At 31.8% G+C, this 20,674-nt stretch overlaps 1 protein-coding gene across 4 annotated transcripts in view; it reads left to right on the plus strand.

The window, feature by feature from the left end:
* Positions 1–20,674, plus strand: part of LOC123707419 (protein sickie) — a 142,224-nt gene that overhangs the window by 35,662 nt on the left and 85,888 nt on the right. For 3 of the 4 annotated variants that reach the window (XM_045657447.1, XM_045657449.1, XM_045657450.1), the window contains exon 2: positions 12,281–12,463. In XM_045657447.1, coding sequence (XP_045513403.1) covers positions 12,281–12,463 — 183 coding nt within the window. Of the gene's footprint in view, positions 1–11,849; positions 11,895–12,280; positions 12,464–20,674 lie in introns of those variants that run through there. The other variant, XM_045657451.1, reaches the window with a different exon arrangement.

Raw genomic sequence — 20,674 nt, forward strand, 5'->3', positions numbered from 1 at the left:
TTGGAAGACACTTTGTCTAAACAAATTAGTTGATCCCAACACTGTTTTCGGCTTTTCTCTCCAGAAACCCTACGCATCCACTATAGTTGTCCAGTTGCTTAATACTTCATACTGCACTTGTATTGTTAGAGTAGTAAAATTTGAAAGTATACTATTATACTTATTCGGAACCGGTTTATGGTCGTGACAAAATTATAATAAAAACGCGGCAATGCCTTACTGTAATAATGACGGATTCGTGCCTATTTCTTAGGAAAATGGTGGTTTTACGATTATGTCACAAAGTTCATTGCTCTGGCGCACCTTCCGCGCTTATAAATACTCTGTGTCGATTTGACAGGCGTAAACAAACAGATCGGATGTGGACTGGTAACACTAAGATTTTAATAGCTTAGGCCACATTACCGCTATTACGCCATACTGGACTAAATATGGGATCCATATTATGATCTGTTTATCTCTTTTATCTGGTTCACCTGTGTTTTGTGATCCAATAAAGATGTTTATTAAAACGTTGAGTTTATCATGAATCATCAATCAATATTGAGTATATATACCACGCAATACAAATATTACGATGCTACCGGATATTAAAAGAACTGCGATCGTTGGACGCTATTATTTTGTTTTAATGAACAACCACCTGATGTTAAGCGATACCGCCGCCCATGGACACTCACATTGCCAGAAGGCTCGCAAGTGCGTTGCCGGAAAATTAGTTGCCGATTATAATCAAGTTAAATAAAAACAACTTTAAATTGGTTGTTAATCGTCAAGTTAGGCTCATTTTTAACATGACCAATAAAAGATGTAGGTATCAAGAATATAAATATAATACAACAAACTTTTGGTATACTATTATTTTACTTGAAATTCAAAAGATCGCGTTGCAATGTTGTCTATACATGTCATTTTAGATGAAAACTCGTTGCGTAGTTCAAAGTATATGATTGCCCTACAGACTACGAGAAATTATATTGCTTTATTGTACTACGTATTATTTATTATAATTATCAGGGCAGTCCTGATGGTCAATGTCATACAACCTTGATCTTGTTTCAATTTTCTAAGTACTGTAAATTAACAAAAAATGGTTCTCGAAATACGACTTAATTCATAAAAAAATAGATTTTGTCGTTTTGCCAACGAAGTCTGAGTTCAAAGGCGTGCTAGAAACGACTTATGTCCTCTTCCTTTCTGTTTTGTTTTCCTTAATGGTAATATAATACGTCTCGCTTGAAAGAGATAGTTGAATATTTAAATTTAGAATTACTGAACTCGAACTTAGCGATTTAAAATGTGCAAAAAAATATATTTTTTTTTAATTTAGGTGACTTTAAAATCCACTAAAAAGTACAAAATAACAATATTTCTTATGTCTTTTGATGGTCTTGTCCAATAAAATTCAGTATATGTAACGATAATGAATTATTTCATATACGGGATACGAAGGTTACATAAAAAATGGTAACAATTCAGTTTCAATTAATTGATAATTACCTCCTTAGACAGAGGCCTTACTTCCTCTTTACTGTAAATATTTAAAGAATATTGTCGAAAAAGAGATGACTGGCTTCCCGTGTACAGCACTAACAAATATTGTACGCCTAGAATAACCCTAAAAAATCATCAGCTTTGGCGTTTTTGACGTCGAAAAATGGAACTGAACTCAGGTGTTAATCCTTACGAAAATTCTAGTGATAACGAATTCTCATTTTATTTGCGCCCCGTAGAGTGTATAATTAGGTATTGTAGTTTGCGTAAACAAGGCACGTTTATATTAATAATAGGTAGGTGTTGTTTGTGCCTACACACTACACAACCCATAATTACCATAGGGCTAATATCACGCCGGGATTTATCGTGGGAGACTTCGATATATTCAACTGATTTAAAGCTTTCTTAATTCTTTTATCAAAACAACCAAATGGCTGTAATTTAATCACATTTTATTTTTATTGTTTTCTAAACTTTAATAATCGTAATAGTCAACAATAACCAACAAAAATACTGACAAAATGTTGATAGTTATTAAATAACTACTTCCTTCTATGTACAATGACTTACGCAAATCACAATTCGTGGATAACGCATAATTAAAATAAATTTGAGCCTAAATATTCCACCCACTGATTGGTACTTAGTCATTGTTCTAAGCTTATTTTAATTTCAATAGATCCTATGGCGCCTACACCTCCTTTTGATTATGCAGTTGTAGATTTAATAACTATGAGAGGTTGATTGTAGTTTAGGATTTTAAGATACATTTAAAAAAAAATTTGATGAAAAGATATCCCCAAATTAGTATGCAGAAAGAATTCTACATATTTTTTATGTTTTAAAATTAAAGTTCTAAGTTCAATCATTCAAAGTTTTGTCGAAAATGGACACTGGACCTGTATTTCCGTTTTATACGCTATGTCCATTAATCTCTGAGGCAGTAGATCAATTCTTGCTATTTACAAACAACAATACGAACTATTTTTGATTGTTTAATGTTTTTATTTCTTGTACGAGGAATTGAGTTTTAGCCCTAAGAGAAACAGCATATCTTTAAATTATCTTACATTTGCTGTGGTCTCGTAAGTCAAGTGTAACAAAAGGTGTGTTGGTATGTGTCAGCCAGTTTTATTCAAAGAAATACTGGACTGAAAATATAGCAACATGTATCATACATGTTACACATTGGGATTATATTTTGTCTCTTACTTATATAAGAGTTGTTAAATAACTTACAAGTTGTTGGCAACAAGATACTTTATTGAAACTATTAATACCCATTCTCAATTGGGAAGCCATGTTATAAGAAAATTAATGATAAATAATCTTAAATATATGTACATTAATTCAAACAGTAATATCACAGTTACAGATCTAATAATATCGTTATTGAACAAAAGTGCTTTAATTTTGAAACTGATAATATTATAGTAACTAATTTGCGTATGACTGTAGTGAAGTACACATGATACGAATTTCTCATGATATTGGTACGAAGTTTGTATGAGAAATAGAAATCCTAAATATTTAAGCTACATTCCAAACAAAAATACCAACCTATATATTATGCTTCGTTTGCTCTACATCGTGTTGTGACGTGGCCGGAGCGCCACGAGAGTAAATATTCCCAGAAAATTTTATCGCACTACAGACGCAGCCATTCATTCATGGACCGTGACGCACGGTATGAATGTACATTTCTAGTACTTGATGCTTTGAGGAAAATCCAACTTTAGAGGTCATGTTAAAGTGGAAAAAGTTTCAATGGGAAAGAAAATCAAGGGAAATGTATTCCCTTGATTTCCTTCCAGCTGTGCTTTAATTTGTATTGCTATTGATTGATTGATTTATTCTTTATAATTTAACATCTACTCTTGTTTCTTCAACTCGAGATCTACCTAGATGCACCTACTACACAATAATTATGTAGAATGAGTACTGAATATATATATTAATAAATTTATTCACATTTGTAAGTTTTGAACAACATCGCTCTTTTAGAAATATCACATGATTTAGCATGCTCTGTATTGTTTATATTGCTCAGAATGTATGAAAATTATTCATTAAAAATGCTCACGAAGTGTGTAAGTGTATTATAGTGAAAATGATACCAACGTGTATCCGTGCACCTAGATCTATCCAGGGTTCTACTGATGATGTCACCAGGCAGACCCGATCTATTGTCCAGGTATTACTTAATTACAAATATGTTTAATTATAATGTAATCAGTTGTATTTATATAAATAAAGAGTTCAATACTAAATAAATATAATAAATAACATTAGCGGTAAATTTAACTTAAAAAATTTGTTATTAACACATTATAGGTATAAGCTACCTTGAATTTATTTCTGTAATTATATAGTATAAGAAAATTTCTGAATAAATTATTTACTATAATATATAAATAAACTTACGAATAATATTCACTCAATTTGCAGACATTATTTGCATATTATATTACCGAGGAAGTGCCCTACTTGTTACTTACAAAAGATCTCTCGAGAGCTTTTGTTGTTGAATAGCCATTCAAAAGATTGTTCTGTCGGGGCATATATTGATCAATGTTAACAAAATTTTCTAACTCAACATTGGAACCAGCTTCAGTTTCGGCGGATCGGCCAATACTTTTTCTGTATTTAAAGTATTATCTGTAACTAGGAGTATATTATAAAGGAGTGCTTATTGTGATTATTATTCGATAATATTATATATTATTCGAAGAATTATTTTAATTATAAACATTTCGTTTAGTGTCAAGGCTTTGAATCAATTTATGCTTGTGTAGGCATTCCATTTCCTTAAATATCAGCGAAATTTTAATACTTTCAACTGACACTTCATCCTTTTAAGCCTACGAGGGTAACACTGAAAATGTTTAGAACTGGAGTTAACAGTTAAAAACATTGCTAATGAAAACTTTTTTGAATTTCAATTTAAACCTCCTTGGTAACCTAATGTAGTATATTGCATTCATTTGTCATTTATTTTTGTGAATTGGTGGCAAATCTTTAACTCTTGTTACGCGTGAAAATGAACTTAACGCCAGAAAATTTTCGGTCAATGAGTTATGACTTTATTTGTGGGCTTACTCAACAACAAAGCTATGATAGGCTGCGATTAGCATTTCTTAATGAAGCCCCATCTCGTGCCACTATTTACAATTGACTACTGAAGATAACATCAGTGGTGTGCGACGCATAATAGAGGAAGATAAGACAGTGACCTATAAGCAGATACGGGCAAACCTAGGCATTGGTATGAGTCAAGTTCAAAAAATATTACACGAACATTTAGGCGTCAGAAAGCTTTGTACCAGATGGATTCTCCATACTTTAACCGACGACCAGAAACACCTTCGCATGGACTGGTGTTGCCAAATGTTAGATGAGTTCAGCGGTGGTGACCCAAATGCTGTATTTGATATCATCACAGGTGATGAAAGCTGGATATACTGTTATGAAACCGAAACCAAAAGACAATCAGCTCAGTGGATATTTTCTTTCGAGGATCGGCCAACTAAGATAAAGAAAGGAAGAACTCAAGAAAAAAAAGATGATTGCCTCATTCTTTGGTCGGAAAGGTCATTTCGCGACAGTTGTGCTAGAAGATGGAAGAGCAGGTATGTAAATCGCTGTTTGTCTGTTGTCTTGGAAAAAATTCGACAGCAGCGCCCTCGAAGCAGGATCCTCCTTCACCACGACAATGCTTCACGGCACTCCGCAAAACTGACTGTTGAATATTTGACTATGGCAGGTGTCGAGATAATGAGTCATCCGCCATACAGTCCTGACCTGGCACCCTGCGACTTTCATTTATTGCCAACAACTAAAGATAAAATTCTAGGAATTCGCTTTACGAGCCCTGAAGATGCGGTTTAGCGTACGAAAATGCCATAGAAGAGACCCACTATGAGGAAGAATGGGCTCACTGCTTTTCTCAGTGGTTCCATCGATTGCGACGACGTGTAGAGAGGAACGGAGAATACTTCGAAAAACAAAAGTATTGGCAACTTTCTACATTAATCCGTTTTTCATTTTCTAAACATTTTCAGTGTTACCTAGGTATCCACAACTTTTTGTGTCCCGTAGCTGATATGGGACCTCCGAGCATTGAAACGCCAGTTTGACCCACTATTTAAAGACGATATAGGTGGCCATAAATTATTTACACGTTGTGTTGCTACTACGTTGGAACTTCGCCAAAATTATTCCCAGACGAGTAGGTGCGTTGTTTACGTTTAACTTTACGCAGAACAGGGATATAACTTTTTACGATGCTTAAATGAGGTCAGGTCGTGTACCGTATTAATGAATATTATGACATTGCATAATTTGTATTTACTAAGTAATATGATAGGTTTATTTATATATCTTATTACGCGCGGTGTTTTCCTTCAATTTTGATTAATTACTTGCTAACCCAGCGAACTTCATACCGCCATGTTTAACAGTGAATAAATGTTATGTGATTTGCCGAACATATTTTATGAAACGACGAAAATATTTATTTAATACACTGACTCTGACTGACAGATTAGCAGAATAATCTGGATTGACTCAGTGAGATTGTTTTGACTTTTTTTTTTAAATTAAGCCATTTGTCATTTGCTGTTTATTTAAGTATCTATATATTCCTCAGTTTTCAAAGCCAATATATATGTCAATCCTTTTTTATAACTGTCTGTAAAATATGCCATTTTGAGTATTTTAATAAGTTTCAACGTCATGGAAATTAAATGTTTTGACAGTTATGAACATTTTGAATTGGATTATTTTTCTTTTATTTTTTTGTCACATATCCAATCTAATGTAATACATATTTTTATTTATTACTACAAAAAGCCATGAAAATTGTTGTTAGCATAATAAACCTGACTTTGTCTTATATATTAAGGAGATCCGTATAAGAGAAATAAAGGTTTATGAAAAAAAATTAATTGACATAAATTTTTAACCAACTAATAATGATTGTGCCAAATGTATTTGCTATTAAAATGATATGAATCAACATAACGCAGAGGCGTAACATCAGTTAAGCAAATGATCTTTATCCTTCCCCTGTTCTTGTAAATGACGTGTAATTTACGACTACGGGACGAATGGTGTTACATTATAGTTTCAAAATAGATTTGTTACTATCCAGGATTTGATTTACGGTATCTCATGTAACCAGGGAATATAAAAATAAGGGGTTGTGCAACCTACGTGACCACATAGTATGCTGTATGTAAGAAAAAAGATATTCATGTATCCGTTATATATTCGGTCTAAGATAATACGACCACATCTCTGCTTTCCGTAAGCGGAAAAGCAATAACTATATGTCTTATGTATTTTAGGACGTCTTGCGCTTACCTTATCTATGTTTTTCTCACAGTATGCCTAGAAGGGATCGTTCGAAAGCTATCAAGCTTCTAGTTGCCCTCCTTTTTATTTCAATTGTACTATTTTTCTGTATACTTGCAACGAAGAGTAAACAAAATAAATAAATAATAAAATGTAAGATCTCACTACTTTATTTGCATATTTTATGTGAAGAGTCGTAATGTGTTTGTTACCCCATTATTACAAACACATTACCGCGTCTGTTGATTACTTGATTTAGAAGAGTTTTGAATTAGAAGGCACAAGGCGGGGCAGCCTTTATTTAGTCAAAATTTGAGTATACGCGAAAAACTTAGGTACTTTAAAAAGTACCTTGTTGGTTTTTTCCTACAATCATTATTGCCAATCCATTTCAAAAACATACATTAGTTGGTCTGGGTTTCAAGTTAAAAGTCAGATTCAAATGTTGAAATATTGTGTAATTACTGAAGATATGTTATAAAAATGTCGTCTAATAAACTTCTATTTCTAAAATAGGTAGTTATCGTGTGATTATTATAAAAATAAATTCAACGCTACTAGTAGTTTAGTCGAAGTAACAAAAACCATGTTAAAATATGAAAAAGTAATTTTAATATTAATTTAAGGTTAGACATTGTTAAATCTCTCCGACCGCTGGGGTCAAAGACATGGAAATGACTGTGAAGTCATTTATAATCTTGATTCTAGACTGACCCAATTGTTCGCTTTTATAAATTAGTATTTAATTCCGTTGTCCGTTCCAATTATTATAAATTGGATAGACTAGATTTTTATATTATTTATACTGTCAAAGAAAAAATAAATCAATGGTGCTACAACCTTATTTAGGTCTGGGCTTTAGATCATTTGCTAATCGAATAGGCAAGTAGGTGATCAGACTTCTGTGCCTGACACACGTCGTTGACTTTTTTTTGAGTCTAAGGCAAGCCGGTTTTTTCACGATGTTTTCTTTCACCGTTCGAGCTAATGTTAAATGCGCACATAGACAGAAATTCCATTGGTGCACAGCCGGGGATCGAACCTACGACCTCAGGGATGAGAGTCGCACGCTGGAGCCACTAGGCGAACACTGCTCCTATTTATGCTGTCAGAAATGTATTAAATCGTAATAGTGTTAGTCTTCTCTGTTAACAATTTAATATTATTATAAGCTTTGTTATTAGATTTACATATATTAAATAAGACAGCAAACGGAACTACCTTTTACATTATATATAATACATATTCAAATATAGAAAAAAAATATTCCGACTTAAAGTCCCGATCTACACAATGATGTGAAGGGAGACTTTAATAAATTTAAATTTTTTAAACGGCATACAGGCAAATTATTTAAAAAATTAATTCAGCGGAAAGTATAAACAATAGGAGATACTTCAGCACACATTGCACCCAGGGGACGGCTGTACCGCTCGAGTTGTTTATTTTACCGGGTAACCGCTACCGAATTATTGTATAATAACGCTAGAGAAATTATTTGCTAAGTAAATAACTCGCCAGATTGAAACCCTTTCAGCAGTGGCAAGAGCATTGTTTTTATAAGCTCCGCTCGGGTTCGGGTGTTAGTACAATTCGAATTTTATATTTGTCTAGCAATTCATCTGTTATTTATGATTAAACCTACTCTTTTTTTGCAATAAGAACACAGTTTCTTACTCTACATTTTATGCAAATCTATCTTATTATAGTATAAGAAGTTAGTGAAATTTGGAAAATTACTCACGATTTAAATACAGTTTTTTGTGTTTGTCTAAATATATATTTCGTAAACATTTGTTACCCTTGACCACGTTCATCAAATCAATAATATAATGAAAAATACAGCAAATAAGACAATACAATTTACGAAATGAAAAAATATATGTATATTTTTGCAGGTCAATACTCAAATAAATTTCTGCGTTTGTTTCGTGGATGCTTTTTTGCCACATGCAAAATTATAAGATGTTAGTGAAATTGGAAAATTACTCACGGTTTATGTATTATCATTATAAATCACCCATATCGGTCTTTCAACAACCCAGGCTCTCCGGATTATACGCATCGATCAATTAAACCATGAAGTCTAGATGTACAAAAGTAAAGAAATTGCTATATCCATTTGTCTTATTATCAGTAAGGTTTCTTTGCCCTTGTTATTATTGCTCAGCGCACAGCTGTGAGAAAGCCTTTCGCAATAAAGCGATATGAGTTGAGACATTAGTTCTTGCAATAGAGGCTGTTTTCCTTAGTCATAACTAACCACACGTTACTATGGTAGCAACTCAAGACAGAAAAGCTACTAGAAGGAGACATACATGTTTTATTACTTATTTGATATATTTCTTTAATTATTTTAACATTAACTAAGGTTTTATACAAACATTAAGCGAGTATTTATAGTTCTAACATATCATATGGCACTCAGAGATTGCAGCAATTAAGGCTGTAAAGGAATGGCTTTAAACCATTTTAAACCGATTTAATTGTGTTCACAAATCACAGTAATAAATGATTTTAAGAATGCGTTGTCGATTTCCATATTTTATTTCAATAAGTAACTGGAAACCATCTATCTTCGTATATCTTATAATTACCTACGCATAACACTACTTATAATTCTAAGGCAAATCATAAAAAAATCTAGAGTCCACATACCAATGATTTACTCTTACACAGAAAGTCAGTATCAAAAAGCTAATAGACATTTAAGTGTGTTGCTCATCGCCCAGAAATATATCATATACAATTTTATGAATATTTATTTGGATTATTATAAGTATCTTAAAAGGTAAAACTGGGAAAAAGAAGATTATTACATATTGCTGTCAATAAGCAATAAACTAAAATTAGCCTTCTAATTCTAATCTTTTAAATCAAAGGAGAGAAGAGTTAAAACCTTTTCCAGCCATGACCGGCGACTTATTGTCGCCACTCCACCACTTGCCCTCATTCCCTGCAAATTGACGCAAATATGACTTAATCCTTTTAAGGACACACTTTACTACATATATGGAATGACTTCACACGATTGAATACACAAATCATACGTTTATGAGGGACAAGGTGGTACTCGTGACTTCTCTGAAATCACTCAAATTACTTAAAAATACAAATGTCTGTCTACTATACAGCGTTTTTATAGAACAGGAGAAAAACGGGCAGGAGGATAATCACTAAGAAAACACTTTTTAAACGGATTGAAGCTATGTATTATTATTATAAACTTATAGTTATTTACATAATTTTATAATTAAATTTTTCCGACGTTTCACGAGCTTTACAGCGTGCGTGGTCACGGTGACTGAAGACAAAAGGTGTTGAATGTCAAAAGTATCACAGCTGTAGAGAAAGTCGTGTTATCTCGGGACCGCGAGACGTCGGAAAATTTTAAAATTATGTAAATATTTATAAGTTGATAATAATAATACATAGCTTCAATCCGTCTAAAAAGTGTTTTCTTAATGTGTAAAAGCTATGTTAACGAAAGACAATACTAGGATAATCACTCTCAATGTCAGGGCTTGCGAGTACGGTGCTGGACTTCGAATAGATACGCTCTTTTCTTGAAGGACGCTAATTCGAATTGGTTCGGAAATACTTCAGCTTGTTCCATATTTGCACAGGCAAACAAAACAAGTATTATAGATACCCTCGATTTTAGGAACCATTTATCTAAATATTAGAATCAGCTCGTAAATACTTAAGTTTTAAAACTAATAAAGAAATATAACACAACAACGTTCTATACACACTCTTTTTCGCGACTCAAAAGTTTAGGTTGAGTATATTGGGAGTAGATACTTCTTTATTCATTTATCGGTGAACCGGTGAAATGTATCATATTATATGACGTAACACCCATTCCATTAAATATGCACCAATACACATGCCTCTAACTAAGCCCATAAGTACATTATTGACAGTAATGATCTTACTTTATGTCTTGCGTGATTCATAACCAAACAATGGTTGCTACATAGTGAGCTGTTTCAATTTAAACGTGTCAGATAAAAAATACTTTTTCGTTTTCGGAAGATTTTACAAAATGTACATAGAACTCAACTAAAAATGTTTATTAATTAATTAGTAGGTAACCTACCCTCTGCTCTAGCTTATAACACGAACAAAAATCCGTTAATTATGCACAAAACCTACAAGAAAATATCTTTTTTTTGTGTTTGTGTACCTTTTGTAATTTTTTTAATTGTTTTTATTAATCATAATCAAAACAATACCGAGGGATCAGAGTTCTATGCTCACATAGTGCCGCTAGATGGCACTCAAGTGTTAAACAGTGATCAGTAAATAAATATATTAATTTGAATGTATTTATCTTCTACTAACAAAAATTAAACTCCCAGATTTTGAAAAATATCCTTCAATCGGTCTCGTAGACATAAACCTTTCGAAATTTTAAGCTTTAAAGTCAAAATAAAATGTTGTCTGGACTTGTGTAATGGCGTTAGTTTATTTAGATGACGTTATTTCTATTCTCGGCCCTGGCCAACTGATAACATTATATCCACAGGTTGTTATGAAAATATTCAAATTTTATTTAATATTACTGATAAATATTTGTTGTTTCTGGATAACGGTACACATGGACTACCAAAAAAACAAAAAAATGTACAGCAGAAAGAAACATCGTCATTCCTTTGTTCATTCATGAATAGAAGTTAAAGTTGCAGTTTTCAGTATATCAAAATCTTATCGCCCGTTGTGCGTGCGTCAACAGACGCTTGGTACTAAAATTTTAGTGCACCCTTAGCAGCTTATTCTGACTCATAAGCCTCTTAACAAAGGCTACCAATATCTAACAATATCTTTCAATCAGATATAAGATCAGGATCTAAACATGCATATTTGTATCTTAGAAATTGATTTTCAAATTTAGAAGCCAAGAGTTTAAACGTGTTCTATTTTCAAAAATGTACGTTTCATACTTTAATCGAAATAAGCTTTTATTTAAAAATATTTAACATTGTTTGTATTCGACAATTAATATAACGATGTTACTTATAAAGTACTATAAGCTTCAGGTAAGGAGTATATTGATATGAATGTAATTTTAATGAACTGTAAAAGTAATAAATAAAGACTAATTATTTAATACGCATATTTAAGTATTTTAGTCCACTTGCGAAAAAGGGAATAAGTTTACAGGCGTTTTAAATAGCTGGCGTAAAACATAGCCAATTACTATTGAAATATTTCTTAACAAGACCTTTATACTTTATACAATAAAAATACAATGAAAGAAAGAAATGTTACGTAGTATAATAGGAGGTGTTGCCGTTACTAAGCAATTTGCTTTAAACTCTATTAAAAAAATCGGAATTAGGAAGGAATTACGAAACTGAGCTACGAATCATTAGATTTTATAATATAATTGGCTATTCTATAAAGAGTAAATTTTTATCCATAGATATACACGGACTGGGCGAATCATTACCTGGAGAGGGCGCGGTCCCGAAAGCGCGTGGGTACATCCGGCGGCGGGTTAGCCAGGGACTGCGCCGACGGGTTGTTACTAGCTGACGTCTTAGAGGGTGTCACTGGACAGAAGGTACCACGAGCCCATAGGAAACCACGGAGCCCACAACAAATGGTGAGGATTTTTTTATTTTTATTTCCCTATATTTAAGATGTCAAAATATTGCAATGCATTGCATTAATGCAACTTATTCTAAGATAGTAGTAATCAAATTTGGGCTTAAGCAGTATTAGCAAATAAGATTGACACATATATTTAAAGGATTTTAAACGAGTTTTGGCTTCTGATCTTTTATATGTGTGTTGTAAAAGTACAACTGAAATAATAAAAAAATTAGGGCCTGTTTCACAATGTACGGATAAGTTCTACAAATAAGCTATTTATTACTTATTGGTAGGTTAAACACTATTGTTGCATTTCATACTGTCAGATACCGATTCGTCACTGAAAGTCCATCATAAGCGATCCGATGCGAGCCATCCGATGAAATGCGAAGTTTCTTATTCTTAACTTTTATTTTCCAAATAATTTGTGTTGCATAGCTATTTGGCATTTTATCCTTACATTGTGAAACATACACTAAATATAATTAATATTTGATGCAAGATCTAGGATGACAGTGAGATAGCTTCTTGGCAATAAGGCGTCTTTTGAATATTTAAGTGATCTGATAGTTTTCCGTTTTCGATGCGTTTTGAATTTGTTGTATCATATTATTATGGATTGAAGATTTATTAAATCTTTTAAGACATCGAACTGGGCGCGGTCATATGTTGTGCAATTATAATAATAATGGTACATCCTGTTCAAGTATAAGGTTAATTACAGGAAATAATTTTATTATTATCATCTATCACATAACGATGTTTCTATTGAGTAATAATAATTATTATAATTGTTATTGGAATGTCTTAATATTTTTCAGGAGCGACTTCATTATTCTTATAGGTTGGTTAATAATACAATGTTATATATTATGAGCAGAGCAATGTTGGCTTAGTGGTGTCAGCGTCCGACCCTCATATCTGAGGTCATAGGTTCCATCCTGGGCACTAATGTGCACTGTGCACTAGTGCACTAATGGGCTTTCTTTCTATGTACGCATTTAACATAAACGGAAACATCTTGTCTAAGTCCTAAAAACTCGACGGCATGTGTCAGGCACAGGAGGCTGATGACCTTCAAGTCTATTTATTTGATACAGATATACAGATGATCATGGATCAGATACAGAAATCTGAGGCCAAGGCTTAAAAAGGTTGTAGGGCCACTGATTTTTATTTTTTATATTATGAATTTAATAAAACAAAACATTTAAAAAAATGTTTCAGAGATTATTTACTCTACCTACCCAAGTTTAAATATTGATTTATATATATATTTATTAAAATATTGATGTTCTGTACCCATTCATCAACAAGGGCATAAGGACAGGGTTAGACCAGCCTTGTTAGCCCTTGAAACATTGAAACAGGCAAATAAATGTGTTTGCCACATTCTGAAACTATAAATTATATTGAAATATATTCAAAAGACGGAAAGATATTATATCAATTAGTCATAGTAACATTTTTGTCCTGGCACATTGTATATAAAATTATATCCGACAAATGTTTATTATTGTACGATTAAAAATGAAAGCGTGGATATTTTGTTTTCTTGAAATAGCTATCAACTCACAAATCACTCAGGTACACATATGGACGTCCAAGTACACTGTCGTCAAAAAAAGTACTGACGTCAGATTGCATTCGGTGCATCCTATTTTAACGTGTACGTGAAACGCATAAGGAATACAGTTCCATGAAATAAATTGAAGGTGTACAGTGTGGATACATTTATGGGATAAGTAGCCCACAAACCCAATAGTAAAACGCTGTTGCTTCCGGCATGTAAGAAAGTGGTGATAAGATTTATTGGTTCCCACTTGAGACTAATGATAATTTTCTATAATTACGGAACCTAATGTGCTTTTACAATCATTTAGTGACGTTAAATAATAATGTTGCTATAGTATTACGTGAAAGGTTAAGCTAGTCTTCAGCCTTAAATACAATTTTTGCTTTTGAGCTTGTATCCGATAGTTAGATACTTTTTGTTCTACAAGTATTCGTGAAATCAGTGGTCTCAATAACGTACAAATATTTGGGAAATATTTTTACTCTGTAATTACCGTAAACACAAATTAAATACTTGAAGTCTATTAAGTATAAGAATTGATGTTAGCTAAATCTTGCAATCGAAGTTTAGAAAGCAACACTGTCTTAAACAACACTTATACACAATTATAATGCCATAATATCAATAATTTATAGGTGTAACATTCCTTTGTACTCAACTCAATCGGAAGTATTGTTTAAGCATGTGTTGAACGAGACGTGTTTTGTAAACCATAGTTAAGAGGTCAAAGGCTTTCTATTAGTTAAACAATAGCGTTCGAATCTCGGTGAAACATTCGTGCAGCTAGTTCTAACCAACATGAAAATTATCATGAAACAGACACATGAAACAGTCGAAATATTACTCTGCCTAATGTTAACATAACAACAGTATTTTAAAAAAATATGAAGTCGTTCTCACTTAAAATCAGGATTAAATAACTTACAAAACACTTTAAAAACCAATGGCACTACAAGGTTTTTAGGTTTGGACCTTGGATTTCTGAACTGTTTCGTGATCATTTGTTTATCCTTATAGGCAAGTAGGACCAGTTTTCTGTGCCCGAGACAAGGCGTGGATTTGTTAGGTCTAATACATGCCGGTTTCATCGTTTCCTCGCAATGTTATTCTTCATCGTTTTCAAACCTTAAAGTTTTAAATGCTACGTGCAGCTGATGATCGAACCTTAGACTTCAGGGATGAGATTCGGCTCACACTAAACTGGCTACATGGCACTTTTTGAGAAGCTCTTAAATTATTCAATATGGTAATTCAATCGCTGTAATATTATATTTTTGATACTTAATTATTCATTACGTATACGTTTATACACACAAATGGAAAATTTTACAATGCACAATAGAAATTAAATTATGAAGCATTTAAAATACAACTATAACTGCAAATGAACTTTACAAAAGCTTTGTAAAAACGCTCCCAAATTCATTTAAAACATATAATGCAAAACCAATTGGAATCTTTTAAAATCATTTATTAAATGTTGAATGCAGTTTGTATTAACTCCAACGAAATGATTGAATTTAATTAACACACAAGAAACGATCAATCACTATATTTAAAAATGTTAAACCAAAGGTTTTTTGCGGACTGTAAAAATAGCTTTAAGGTTGTGATTAATTAAAAACTTTTGTTAAACATAAGAAAGTGTTTCTCTATAAAAAACGCGTTTATAAACGAAAATAGTTAACTATATGTTATTATAGTTTATTACTTAACTAAATAAGTTTCATTACTATTGTTTGGTAAGGGTTAAAATCAATAATTGTATGTGATAAAGATATCTTTTGTCTGCGTGAGGTGGTTCACCCGAAAACGATTCAAATAACAAAATAATGCAGATTTTTACCGATGCAGGAAACTTCAAACTCTCTTCAGTAGTTACGAAGAGTACTTAATAAAACAAAAAGTTTGTATATTACAAATTACATAACTGTAATATTAGTGTAATTTATTGTGGGTTTGTATACCCTTGTAAATACTCTATTTTATAAGATTCGATTCGATCATACCGCTTCTTGTAGTATAATCGATTTGTTAAAAATCTTCTGAGCGATACTAGACTAAACTTTTTCCACATACTAACTATAAAAATCATTTCTGGTTCAATTACGAGTACAATGAAAGCCTTCCATTGTGAACAGACTGCGTTTATTTTGCATTTAATAATACAAAAAGCTAGTAATCTATTTGCGATCACCCGGATATAGCTGAAAGGTTTCGCGGTAATAGAAATTGGTCCCATTGTATGTACATTATATATGAGTATATATTTTATATACCACAATGTAGTGAGTAAGTTAAATTAATAGAAGCTAAAAACAGCGCTTTTGCTTTATTTATGTAATAGCTTATGGCAAAATTGAATTCTAACGCATAAATCGTAAAAAATATCCTTTTTATCAACTTTAAGGTACCTTATGTTTTAGGTACTGTTAACCTATATAATTATAGAATACTGCTTTAACTAGGTCGTAACTCCTTATAGATACGAAAAGGCCCAGAACCCATCAATATTATATCTAGACCATATTTGCCTTTGCGATAAGTTTTTTTTGTTTCACGAACTAGACTGTTATTTTAAATAAAACCAAGCGCCAGTCTAGACACGTCTATGTTTAGCTACAAAGTACATTATATATATCACCTACTAAAATTTAAAAAAAAATTAGACACGCAAGTAATGCGACACGCTGAATTTTTTTTCTTTAACGGTCAATTGAGAATTAATGAAACTGAAACTAAATGGCTTCTTCAATTAAGCGAAGTGTTAATTACACGATAACTCGATACATGCATCTTTCGATTTAATTTCTTCAAAGCTTTGAAATGAGCTCATTCTCGCGTCGAGTGGCGGCTGAATCGGACCGCAGTATCGGTGGGACTGCAACTCGATTCATCTACGTGTTATCGACATTAAGTGCGTGTATTTGTGCCTTTTTAGTGAAATTGTTGTGAATCTGTGGATGTTTCTTTGAAAATAGGATTTACTGTTATTACAGGTTGGTTTTGAGTTAAAATTTTCTGAACACTCTTCTGAAGCCCTTCAGTATAGAATATTTTATATATAAAATCTTTGAAGATATTATAAACTACACGAAGTTGTAACCGGCTTAACTATGTACCAGCCTATATTTTAGATGTTAAATATTTAGTGAAAGTTTTTGAAACACGTCAATGATTTAATTTTTTTTTTAAATATTTTAAGAATTCTAAAAATATTCAAAGGCATGCTGAGGGTAGCACTAGCATTACTGTAGGAAGACAATACATATGCTTTATTTTGATATTAGAAAAATATGTAAAATATTATTTCATACAATATCAATAAATTCATAATTTATACTAAATGTTTACTACTTCAATTATATGATGATATCTATTAATATCTATGTTTTTGCAAAAACAAAATGATGTTTGTTAACCTAATCAAACACTTAACGAATAAATTTTTTGATGGCTTAAGTTTAATACAATATTTCGAATTACTTTTGTGCCTTAGTGAATGCACACTGAATACTAATGAAGTTTGATTTGCCAGTAATAAATTGTACAGCTGTAAGATACATACTGAAGTAACTTTTCACACGTACTTAATGTCATTAATTATGTTAATGTTCAACAGAGTTTGTATGATTTTTCATGTGTCTTGATTAAACATGAACTGAAAAATAAACTGTTTACAAAGTGTATGTCATATACAGACTACAGTAGAAAATAATTGATAACAATCTAAAAATGTGTATAGCTTATTTTACAATATCTATATTTACTTTGCTTAGTCTAACACTCAAACTCAAAATAATTTATATTTATTCATATAGGTGGACAAGTACACTTATGAACGTAAACAGAAAAGATGTTAAATTGATTCATTATTTAAATTTACTAACAGTTCGCAAGTCAAGGAAGTAGAATAGCCAAGAGTGAAAAAAATGAATAGAATCTATATAACTCCAAGCGTCTAAAATAGATAGAAAATCGCTTTTTATAATCTATTAAGGAAGGAACATACAATATTAACTCATCAAACAGATTTATCAAATTATAATTTATACTATTGTTAATTAATCTTACTGTTACGTCCAGTCCAGTTTTGTATTTAAAATCAATTATTAAATAATCTGATATATAATTATGACTCTGTGTACAGTAAAACGTTTATTTTATTTGTATCAAGACAAAAAATTGTGACACATCACCGGGAACGAGATTTAATACTTGTATTGTAATTACTTAAGTAAGGTATAATTAAAGTAATTACAGCTGTATTGTAAAAATGAGTTTACTGATTTTGTCTAGATTTGAGTGAGATTTACGTTAAAGTCCAGCGGCTTAAAAACTTTGTTTCGATGTACGATAACAGATTCTTACGAATGTATTTTTATCCGTAAGATACGACATGAAACAGATGTTTTATAGTAACCGATGTGTTATTTATTTTTCTTCAAAAAGTGGTTAGAACAATTGTTTTGCACATCATTTATAATGTTTGTTTTTTTAGTTTTTTACTCCATGCGGTATTTTCTAAATAGACATTTCCTTGTCTACCCACATATTTCGATCTGTGTACTTTATGTATGTACAAAATTTGTAAATAAGATCGGATCAGCTGGTGTGTTTTAAACGCTTTATAGTAAAAGCAAAAACAGTTTTTATTCCTTTTTAATTCGAGACCGCGCGAGCGTCCCAAATTGGAGCCTAAAGGTACTAGAGCTAATGTTTGAGTTTATTTATAATATACATATTACCAAAGAAACCTAAAGTACTTACTACCAACTATCTTTGAGATTGAGAGTTCATACTCATTGTCGTCAAAGTCATATTAAAAAAAGAGAATTTCATTCAAATTAAAGTCTCTTCAATACGCGAGTAAAATACAACACTAGGTATATGCCACCATAAGTCACATATCGTAAATGAAAAAGTACCAACGCCTGAGGCGCCAGTCATGTTTCGCCTTGAACTGTCGACTTCAAGGAGCCACAGATTTCATGTCAGGGAGTTCCACCGGTTAACATTTACAGTACAAAAGATGTAAATCATATGTAGCTTTAACAGTATTCTTCTCTGACCTCAGGAATTAGCCTCAAATGTAGGCAGGTCATTAATCAAACACGAATCTCGTTCGGAATTACACTAGTAACTATACGTACTCGAAACGTTCATACATGATTGTCGGAACCTCTGAGAGGAAAATGTTTCCTAGAGTACACTGATCCATTTTCCATCCATTTCTTTTTGGGCAAGTCGTACCTGATTTATGTACATATTATTTGTGATCAATAAAAAGATAATGGCACTAATTAAAAAAAAACGTTAAAGTAATTAACTATCAATACAGTGCACGTCAAAATCTGACAGCCCTGTCATTACCTCAGTAATCGCCAAAACCAGATCACAAGTGGGACGCGTGATTAATAATACTTGAAACTTTTTATATTAGCGCGCATAGCGAAAAGGGGTCAACCGCTCACTCGTTATTAATAAATAAGAGGATATAAAATAAATCTAACCGTGAGTATAAAAGTAAATAAATTCCATGTTAAATCAAATAATGATGAAAAATATTTTAATACTAATGGAAGGTTTTGTTTAAAATGTTAGCTTATCCTTTTATTAAGCAGTTCATTACAAGTGGGACTACTAGCTCGCTTAGCAAAAAGAGGTTACTCGATAATTATGTAAATAAGCGTATGTCATCGAAATAACAATTCAAGCTTTTATCTGCTAATATTTACACAATCTTAATATCAGTTTACCATTTAAACAGTGTCTCTGTGAGTCAAATTAATACAATTTCAATAATATTACTTTTACACATGCTATATTTTATTACCCGTAATTGCACTCACCTTTCTACTAAAGTCAGCACGTTAAGTGCACAGAATATAAAAATGTTCTATAAAATTTACTTTTAATAATTGTGTGCCAATATATTTTGATGGTGTTCTGTTATTATGTATTTTTACAATGACAAAGGAAACTTCGCGTCCTTGATACCTTTTCAAAGTTTAATTGAAAAAATAGAGTAAATAGTTTTAACATACACGTATTCTTGATATTTTTTTGTAATAACTATCCAGTATAATTTATAATTTTATTTTTACATGAATAAAGAATGGATATTAATCTACAACGGTAAAATATGAACAAATATCACTTTAATGATTCGCTCGTAAGTCCACCGATATCCATTGCCAAAAGCTACCTTATATATATATATATATTTTCATATTTTATATTACCAAGTGAAGATAGCCGTAAATTTTTCCCTAACCTATATATAGATTTGTATGAGGAATATTTGTAAATCTGTATTAAATTACTGTTTACCATGACTCAATTGTCTGATGATTGGTCATAGGCTAAATCCTTCATTGTTTTTATAGCAATTACTTGAGGTCGGCCTACAGATTCTGCGAAATCGGACAAAAACAAGTGATGTACGTATGTTATCAAAGTTCTAAGAAATTTAGATTAGAATTTAATTAAATATAACAATACGAATACGCTATCGAATATGAGGTTTCAATTTAAATTGAATTTAATAAAATGTATTAAAATGTTATAGACTAGACTTACGTACTAGGCGTAAAAAAATTAAATGTTGATATTTGTGGTATCAGACTCAAAAATAACACAAGT

The sequence above is a fragment of the Pieris brassicae genome, chromosome 3 (assembly GCF_905147105.1).
Source record: "Pieris brassicae chromosome 3, ilPieBrab1.1, whole genome shotgun sequence".
In the NCBI taxonomy this organism is placed as follows: domain Eukaryota; kingdom Metazoa; phylum Arthropoda; class Insecta; order Lepidoptera; family Pieridae; genus Pieris; species Pieris brassicae.